Source organism: Phoenix dactylifera, chromosome 1, assembly GCF_009389715.1.
Source record: "Phoenix dactylifera cultivar Barhee BC4 chromosome 1, palm_55x_up_171113_PBpolish2nd_filt_p, whole genome shotgun sequence".
NCBI classification, from domain to species: Eukaryota; Viridiplantae; Streptophyta; class Magnoliopsida; order Arecales; family Arecaceae; genus Phoenix; species Phoenix dactylifera.
Window position 1 is genome coordinate 15814980 of NC_052392.1, and position 9956 is coordinate 15824935.

The 9956-nt window shown below is 41.4% G+C and overlaps 1 protein-coding gene across 5 annotated transcripts; it reads right to left on the bottom strand.

Moving 5' to 3' along the window:
- Positions 1-1633: 1633 nt before the first annotated feature.
- LOC103705369 (transcription factor bHLH48-like) lies at positions 1634-9713 on the bottom strand. 5 transcript variants are annotated; one of them, XM_026803980.2, is made up of 7 exons: positions 8744-9713; positions 8518-8664; positions 8337-8402; positions 5566-5634; positions 5243-5317; positions 4414-4636; positions 1634-1836 (listed from the first exon to the last, which is right to left on the bottom strand). In XM_026803980.2, the coding sequence occupies exons 1-7, from the start codon at positions 9305-9307 to the stop codon at positions 1745-1747; spliced, it is 1236 nt and encodes a 411-aa protein (XP_026659781.2). In that variant the 5' UTR covers positions 9308-9713; the 3' UTR covers positions 1634-1744. The 5 variants fall into 5 exon arrangements, with proteins under 5 accessions (XP_026659781.2, XP_008787268.2, XP_008787267.2 ...); XM_008789046.4 differs by lacking the exon at positions 1634-1836 and adding an exon at positions 1881-2118 and having other exon boundaries at positions 8744-9711; XM_008789045.4 differs by lacking the exon at positions 1634-1836 and adding an exon at positions 1881-2121 and having other exon boundaries at positions 8744-9711.
- Positions 9714-9956: the final 243 nt, after the last annotated feature.

A 9956-nucleotide genomic window follows, 5' to 3' on the forward strand; every position in this document is an offset into this window, starting at 1 on the left:
TCGTATGCCATATTTGAACTACTATCTTGGTTCTACTTCTGCCCTTCACCCTATTTATCAACCGATATGAAACTTCTGCACTTGATGTATCTAAAGAGGGCAGTGTGGTTGGGCTGAAATTTTTATATAACTGGTCAATATTTTACTGAAAAAATAATGAAATTACATCAAACTTGTTTTAATATTTATTTTTCCAACAAGAGTATAAAAATAAGAAAATGAAGAATGGGTTTTTTTTAAAAAAAAAGTGGGAACTAGGGAGCGATCCATGTCCACAACCTGGTCTTTGCTTGACATTCCCCTTCGACCACGAGCATGTTTGCAGGTGTCGCTTAACTGTTTACCTCTGCACTTTTATTTTTCCACGCCAATGTGATCTCCAATACCAGTTTTCTGTGTCCCTGCCTATGGAAACCTCGGTAAAATAGCCCTTTGTGAAAGTACGCTGAATTCTGTGATGCACTGGAAACTGAAAAAGATCAAATAAGCTAATTGCTGCCCTTCACTGTGCTATCCTAGACCAGTCAAAGTGGTGAGTCCATTCATCAGCTTTCAATGATCACAGCGCGTATCAGAATGGGCAGTGTCAGAAAGTGCATCCCACTTCCCAGCCATCAGTAGTGCTGTGAAGAGGTCACATGCTGCGCGTACAGATGTACTATTGATGATTAACGAATAAATTGCTCATTGGGATCAGGACCACAGCTATAAGAAATTAGTTGAGTATTGCTTATGGAGAAAATATATTGGTCCTGAAGTGCTTGCCGAATGACAAATCATGTAAATCATAACCACGGGCAGTTCGCATCATTGATTTTATTTTTGTTCGTAAATGTCGTTTATATGCTTGAGATTTTGCCATCAAATTTGATTTTTTGCACATGCTACCATGGCATCTTGTTCATATATAAAATTCTGTATACAGAAAAACATGAATGATATTTCTTTTCTTCCTATATGGTTATGTTTACTTGATCAAAGATTAGACTTGAGAGGGTAGATCTCACTAGCCATTACTAACCAAAAGTAAGGGTAAAAATTATACCTGAAAACTCGATAATCTGACCCAATTATTTTTCTCAGGCATATTTTTCTTAACAATCACCTATTGCTGTCTCAATTCCAAGATTCTAGCCTGCACTTAGATTATTATATTTCAATCAGACTAAATATAAATACAAACTTAAATCTGTTTTAAAATTGGTTGATTTTCTTTTACAAATTCAATCATTCACTTTCCATGTCGTACTATTCCTTTTCCATCACAATCTGCCATAATTTCACTGCATATGAAGGACTGTTGACCCTTAACCAGTTGGCACACTAAAATCATGCGCCAAATTGAACCTCAAAAAAACTTGGATCCGATTATTAGTCAAGTTGGGATACAAACTCAGATCTTACTCATTTTAATGGATCTGAATACCAATCTCATTCAATTTTCATATCAAGTTCAGATATGGATATAGCATAGATCCATTATATATCTGGCCCGTTTACAGCCCTAGCTCAAAGCATTAAATTTGGAATTAGTAAAAATATATCTGGTTCCCACATATAACTAAACAGGTATACAACTGCTGAGATAGCATACTGCCTGGTGAGACAAGAAAATAGTCAGATAACTACCACAGACAATAATTACTGGAGCTTGTTCTGCATGCCACAGTTTATATAAATTTGTAAGTTCTTACAACAAAATGTATATATGATCTACATTTTCTTAGCCACGAGAAGTTTAAATTCAGAAACTCATAATGTTGGTTCCCTGATCTAGATTCATCGTGCATTCTTTTTGAAGAAAGCCACACAACCTATGTTGAAGATCATGATGCCCTGTATTGTATTCATGGAGATTCAGAGTTATGTTTAAATTGGAATGCTGAAAACTGAGTAACAAGGATATCATATAAGAAAATAGGGTTTTATCATATTCTGCAATTAATGAGCAGAGAGCTGATAACTCTAAAGAATGTAGAGTTAATACTCTCATCTTCCACTCTACTCAATCTAACAATAGTATCTTTGCTATGTACATCATGAGCATGCTCATAATATGGCAGCAACCACCACTGCGACTTCAGAGTTCCGTCTTCAACTGGTTGGAGTGCAGCGATACTACTTCAGAAACAACAGAAACAGAACATGAAACAAGTCAGCCAAGCATTTCAGTGTTTACATCCCAAAATGGACCCAATGAAGTGCAATGAGACATTTGGTTGTGTGCATGGGTGGTTTTTTTTTATTAGGAGGGGGGATGAGCTGTAAGTTCCAAGGCCACGGCATGATCAAATATTAAAATTTGTAGAGATGCTCATAAACATCATCAGTTCAAATTTCATGACGATATGGTAGCAGGACTTGACTTATAATTATGACATTGAGATTGCTATAAACTTAATAGGCAACAAGCAGCCTCATCACATCATTGATTATATGGTTACAGACATCTTAAGGGACAGAATTAATGTCAGTAAGCAAGTGATCAAGTCTTATTTCCTATTCCAATCCAAGCTGATTCTCTATTTAAAAAATTGGATAGGTGTAGTATCTGGTATGGGACCAAAAAGATAATTGATGAATTGGATGAAGATGACCCTACTACTCAGGTGAACAAGCACCAGCAATAATTTACTAGAGACGTCATGTAGCCAGACGTACAGCAGCAGAACTTCTGAAATCTGGTCCCCATATTGTTTGGGTCCCCACTAGGTTTTATGAATCCATACCGTAGTCTGGGTGGTCCATTAAATCGATGAAGTTAATATGTACAATGGAGTGGTACAGACTCGAACTTCTTTTCAGGAATCTTCATGACCGTAGAGATCTGGGCTGAAATGCACTGCACCTATGCTCTTTCTAAAGCCATGCATCCAGCTCAGGGAGTGCATGTTTGAGTCATATTAGGATTAGTGCTAGCTGGGTTACCTAAAAGCCTAATTTGTTTCAAGTATTTCTGCTGAATAGCATTTTTTTCTTAGCAGCCTTCACTGTGAAAACAGTGGTAGAGAAGATTTGAGGGGAAAACAGAAAAAGGAAAAGATCTTAGAAATATTTCTTTAATTGATTATATACTGCAATCAATGAAGCTTAAGTCCAAGCTTGTCACTTCCTTGGAACTAAACGTACTTTTATCGTCCATCATACTCTCTTTAGGTTAACATATAAAGCATGTGGTGCCTTTTCAGTTCAGGGCCAACTATTCTTTTTGTTTTTGTTTTTCCTTTTTCTTTCCCATCAAGGGTTCAGATTCAGTTGTTGGTAGGTGAAGAGGAATCTAAAGTGAGAAGATAGTGCGTATTGTAGGTTGCTAAGTTTCCCTCTCTTTACTAGGTTGCCATCGGCCACTAATGCAATAGATGACAGTAACTAAAGAAGTACTGCTTGAGTAAAGATGTTAAATTGAGGTCGCCTTACCATATTAGAGGTGAATCTGCTACAGGATTCAGGGATTATAAACATTATGAACTGATCTTTCAATCTCCAGTTGTTTGTGGACCCTCTCAAACATGTATTGGAAACCACTCCCTAACTTTTCGGATGCTTAGCAGTAAGTCTAAAAATTTATTAGAGGTTCTGCAGAAGCAAATGTTCAACAAAAGGTTTCTCAAAAGACCTAGGTGCTAAGCAAGGGGCCCAAGATGCTAAATACAGATGTAAATTCCTCAAATTCAAGGTAAAATTCAAACTCATCTTTCATGATGTGTCGAATGAAAGCAACTGGGGCTGTGAATGGTCCAAAGAACTGGCCCTAGGGCCAGCAGTATTGTGGATCAGATTATATTACAGCAGTGATAAATAGACTTGCGTGTGAGCTGGTTTGCACCAACCTCAGTGTCACAACAGCTGGCCCTAAGATAAGCAGTTTATAAGCGCAAGATCCAATGAGATAGCGAGAGTTAATACGAGGACTTATTTTGGAGTATGGGGTTTGGAACATCAGAGAAAAAAAAGGAGCCATGCTCGGCGACAAAAGACAGTTGTACAAGAGATGGCGGGGAGGGACCACGCGGGGGGGGGGGGGGGGGGGGGGGGGGGGGGGGGGGGGGGGGGGGGGGGGGAGGGGCGAGATTTGAATTGCGGTGGGACGAGTAAATGCGACAGCCCCGTTGCTGCAAGCAATCATTTATAGACTCGGGCCCCACACGGAAAGGAAATGTCACGCCCCACGCCCACCAATCGTGACCGCTGCAGCGAGGGTTCGTAGGGCAGCGGATCTCCAGTTGCCCAAAACCACTCCTCTCTGAATAAATTCTATAGGTTTCCCAGTCTCACGTACCATTTCCCTATTTCTACTGCTGCCATTTAGTACTCAAAAAATCCCAACTGAGTAACTTTCAACGCGGTTATATTTTCACCAGACGACCATAAACAATAGAATATAATAAGAAAGTCAAGCGGTCCAGGGCATACCGGAATTGGCGGGGTCGTAGCCGAAAAGCGAGGTCCCCGGGTGGACAAAGAGGTGGGGCGAGTCGACCCTTTCCCACACCGACGGCGTCTGATGCGGGTGCACCAAATCGACGTGCCAGATCTGCTGCTGCGGCTGCCGTCGACTCTCGTCCGTGGCCTCCGTCCACGCAGACTGCTCCATTCCACCCCCGCCCCGTCCGTTACCCACCGACACCCGTCCACACTGTACCCCAATCACCAAAAACGCCAGTGGTCATGCCTTTTTTTTCTCTTTCAATTTCTTTTTAAAAAAAACACGGAAATAAAGAAAAGGCGCGAGTGGATTCCACGGTGGATGACTAAGGAGAGAGGGTGGGAGGATGCGCGGCTAGACGGTAACAGGGGAAACTCGTGCGAGGATACAAGTTCGTTTACTGTAATACAAAATTTATTATATTTTTCTTACGCCAGCTGTTTCGGGGGTTTCAGATTTGAAGACACTGCTGACCTGAATCCCTAAAACGCCGTGCTGGGCATCAACTCAGAAGAAAAAAAAAAAAAAAAAAACGTTGTGCTGGACCGAGCTGTAATTTAGTAGGCGACAAGGCCGAGCAATCTGCACTCCAGCGGAAGCGAAGGAGGGAAAAGCATTACGGGTTCGGGTAGTGAGATCGGCCGTCCGTTCCACGGCCGGCATTCCTTCCGGCCAATTAAATTCCCGGTGCTGCTGTTTGCTTGCTCGCAGAGTAGCATTGTGATTGATTGATTGATTTATTATTATTTTCAGATGGCGGCATGTGATTCAGAGAAGGGGGTCGGGACGCAGAGAGAACGGCGCCCGAGGCGTTACCTCTGCCGATAAAAAGCTGTCGAGGCCGCTAAAGTCGATCCGGGGGTGCACCGCTGCCAGCCTCATCGACAAGAGCTGAAATCCAGAGTTGTTATTATTAATAATACAGTCAATCATTTATCATTCGATAAAAAAACAGAAGAACCGGGGCAAAAAAATAAAGGACAAGAAGAATCAACAACGAAAGCCCACCCCATGGCACTAACAGGGGATTTAGTAATTTACGAAATGCTCTAAGAGGGTGGGCATTTTGGTAAATTCGATGGTGTGTTAATTTGGAGGGGAGGGAAGTTGTGGGGGGTGGTGGGACCGTAAAGACGTACCTCAACCTGTCGTTGGAGGGACTGTACGTGGTTGATGATTTCATCCAGCACTAGGGCCGTACCCGATATCTGCAACACAAATGGGCAAGGCTGACTATAGTTTTCTTTTTTTTCCTCCGTCAACTGCGAGTTATGCTCTCATGGCAGATCAAATCCAAAAAACTTTCAGGGACTCCGAAAAATTACAATAAGATGTGATTTGCGAAAGAAGAGAAAGAGCAAACTGAGAGTCCATTTAGCATATGCAAACAATCTGGCAAAGATCCTGTGCCCACGCCCAATCTGGACTTGTGTTGAACTCAAATTGAGCTTGACCACAACTCAAGTAATTTCAAATCTACAACAAGCTGTTAATGTTTAAAAAAACAATTACAAAATTCGTTCTAGAATCACAAAAAGCGATTAAGAAGATATAAAACGTTGCCTACTTTGCTATATTTCGAGCACAAAACAACAGCTAACGGGACAAGTCTCTCGCGCCATGTTTCTGTGTTTCTATTTTCATGTTCTAGGCACGAGTTTAACTAGATTACAAATCAAGTTTACTACTTTGTCAGCACGGGAGGAAAGAAGTTTGATTTTGTATATAGGACTTAACGAGTAAATTATAAAAAAAAAAATTAAAATTTATGTTTATTATATTTATACCTAATAGTTTTATAAAATCTACACTTACATTCAATTAAATTAACGGCGTTCGTGAATCCATTTACCTCCTATTAAAAGTCAAAATTGTCCTTGAGTAATGAGTAAATTATAAAAAAAACTCTGAGATTAGGAATAAATTATACTTACATCCAATAATTTGAAAAATCTACGCTTATTCCTTTAAGATTTATTTATTGAACACTTTAACTCATAACTTACAGAATGTTAGCCAAATCGTTAACTTAAATAGAACCTAAATGCCATATAATAAAAATTTTGAAAAAGACCAAATTAGTCTTAAATGATATAATATCCACCCAATGAGGAAAACAGCTATAGGCACCATGGATTTGGAGCTTGATCTTAATGAATCATAAAAAAAAAGCTATATGCTAAGAAAAAAGCAATCTACATCTATCAAGTAAATAGATGCCTCTAAAATTTTTTGCCGCAGAAAACTAATATTAAGAATTTTATCGCTTGAGCTAACCTGTTTATGGTCCACGCCAGTCTATGAAATTGCAACTGATGCACCCTCAAAAAAAAAAAGAAAAGAATTCTTAAGTACGTACTAATTTGGATCCTTTTGATGATATGCTACTAGAGCCATCATAATTCTATATGTAAATATAAAAATCCTCATGTTAAGGAATCATGTTTACGATATTGGACAAATAGAACTTAGAATCAGCGAATGATATACCGACATTCATGATATTTGTGACGTGATGGGTGAAAAAGTGAAAACAAAACCTGATCAAGAAGGATGCTTGTTACTGAATGCTAGTTGAGAATTAAGAATGCTCGTCGCCATATGTCGATTGAGAAAAAAATTTATCGTCATTCACTTGTTAGGAAAGTACATTCATGGTGAGGTGGCGAAGCGAGAAAAAAATCCGAGCCATTCAATCTCGAAAAAAAGAAGACCCTTAAAAACGGAAGATTTCAAAGAACTTAAAATTTATTCAGCTACAGGGTGATGTACAAATTTCATTTTATAATGGTTGGTGGAGGGGAGCTGCGTCTGTCACCTGCGGTAACAAAAAGATAAATCTTTCTCAAATCCGAAAAAGGCCACCCAAAAAAGAGCCCCCGAATCACATCGTGTTTACTTGCACTTCGTTTCCAGCTACAGATTGCAACTGAAGGCCCAACATCAAAGCATGCGAACCAAGCCAACCGTCGTTCCGTAGGCCTACCCGGAACCACGAATCATGTGGCTCCATTTGATCCCAGCCGTCCAGCTACCAACCTCACAGATCAGCCCCAATCCATAGCAAATTTACGAAAAGATAAAAAAAAAAATTTTGCATGAATACTTTTTTTTTTTAATATCGACTTTTGCATGAATAGTTTTTTAAAAATCAATATTTGCATGCATCTAAAACACTTATTTTGCTATTTATTTTTTTTATTTTTATTTTTACATATATATACTCATGATATTTAGCACCGTTAAAAAAATTAACAGTTTCAAATTAAAATAATTAAAATATTTTTAATAAATAGATGTGAAAAAAATATTTATAACATGATCGCGATTAAAAACAAAAACAAAAAACAAAATTATATTTTATTTTTAATTAAAATAAATGTGGTTCTTATTAATAGTATTAGAAGAACGGTAATATTAGACGCATTTGTAAAAAATAATATTTTATAAAAATACAAAACTAAATATAAATTTTAAAAAAGTGTTTATATAAATTTAAATATTTAAAAAATACCCATGCCAAAAAAAAAACCCAAAATAAATAATCATGTAGGTAGACCAAGTCATCCCGAGTGTTTCCAAGATGTCCTAAAGTTCCTAGAATAAATAATTTTTACCGCACTACCTTACTGCGGCCGGCAAAATCGTATCTTTTTAAATAGTTATGAGCAATAAGAAAGGAAGGCTCCATTTGATCTCGACCGTCCAACCACCGGCCTTCAAAAATCACACCCAAATTCCACGACAAATTTACAGAATCCTACAGGAGGACCTATAATTACACGTCCTTCCTTTAATAATCTACTGCTCCGACGCTGTGATTTTGCTTAATTTTTAATAAGACGGAGTAGGAGAGTTGGCTAATAGAGGGGAGTAATTATATCAAACCTAGAGGAAATCAAGAACTAACCTTGCTGCAACCGGGGACCAGCTCTTGCAGGAGCTTCATCCGTGCACTTATTTTTTCCCTCCTCGCCTGAAAAATAAATAATAATTAATTTAATTAAAACATGAGTACTTTATTTTAAAATAATCCGGTGATGGAGATGGCTTAATTAATTCAGGAATATCCGCTAATCAAGGGTGATTACCCTCTCCGCGAGGCTGTGGCTATCCGTGGCCTGGCCTCGACGAGCTCGGACGTGCACGTAGGGAAGCTTCTCTCCGGCGGTGTTCTCCTCGGCACCCTTCGCGCTCCCCTCCTCCGCGCTCTTGGTCTTCTTCGCGGCTCCTTTCACCTGCAAAATTCCAGAGATAGAAACAGTTCGCGCCCGAAACCCAGTTACCAGAAGCGGAAACCCTTGAACTCTTCGTTACCTTGTTGCCCTTCTCCGCCTCTTTCCTCTTCGCCGGCCGCTGCGGCCGCTCGCCGGGGATTGGGCAGATCGGCTGGGAGTCGGAGTCCGCTGGCTCCGCCTTGGGCTTCGGAAAGCGGTCGCCGGAGTGGGACGGGACGGAGGCCGCCTCCGGCGAGTCCTCGGCGGCGAAAACGGAAAGCCTCGCCGCCCGCTCCACGAGGGCGGCGTTGGAAGGGAAGGTCGGGGAGAAGCCGGAGGGGAGGGTCAGGGCTTTGGGGTCCCTCAGCCGGAACCGCCACAACTCTCTGCCGGAGGTTGCAGCGGCGGCGACCGCCGGGGAATCGTCGGAATCCGGCTGGTGCAGGAGCTCCACGGCCTGGTTGGCCGGGAGGCCGAGGAGGGCAGTGAAGGAGCTGCTGCCGCCGCCGCCGCCGCTCGCCGGCGGAGGCTCAAGGCTGGGGTGCATCGTGTTGTCCCTCATCAGACTCTGGATCTCCTCCTCGAACCGGAGGGATTCCTCGATTTCCGGCGTGTACGTGCCGGAATTTCCAGATCCGGCGCCGGAGCTTCGCGTGGGTTCCATGGATCACCTCGAACCGAGCAGTTCCTCCCTAAATCCAGCGTCAATTCCCCAGATTCCCTCAAATCTCCAGACCCCTTAGACTTCAGGGAGATCAAAAACTAATTCTCCTCGGAATCAGGAGATGAAACTTAGAACGCCTCCCAGAAGCGATCGGAAACCTGGCGAGAGAGGCGGCGGCCTCGAATTCTTGCGAGGGAATCTGGGAATCGCGTTGGAAACCCGGTAAACACCGGAGAAAACCGGGCTCTGGGCTTGGGAGACCGCCCTCGCAAGCAAAGCGGCAGAGGAAAGGACCGCTAAGTCGAGCTCGAGAGCATTATATAAAGAAGATAAGAGAAGAGGAGCTCTCCGTCTCTGTCTCTCTTCTTTTCCTCGCTACGGTTTTTACCACCTGAAAGAGAAGCTCACCGAAAGGAACCTCCGAAAACCGTGTGAAAAAGATTTGAGCGACAGATATCCGAAAAAGGGAAGAGGAATATGGTCACCTGCGGTGAGGATAAGAACGCGTTTTACCTTTTACGTACAGCAGTAGAGTTTACAAGTACACCCTTGGATTCTTTGTTTTTTTTCAATGGGGTACGAATTTCTATTTTATTTCAGTTCATAAGGATCGCAGTAACGTACATTTTTCCAGCTAGATGGCTCACCA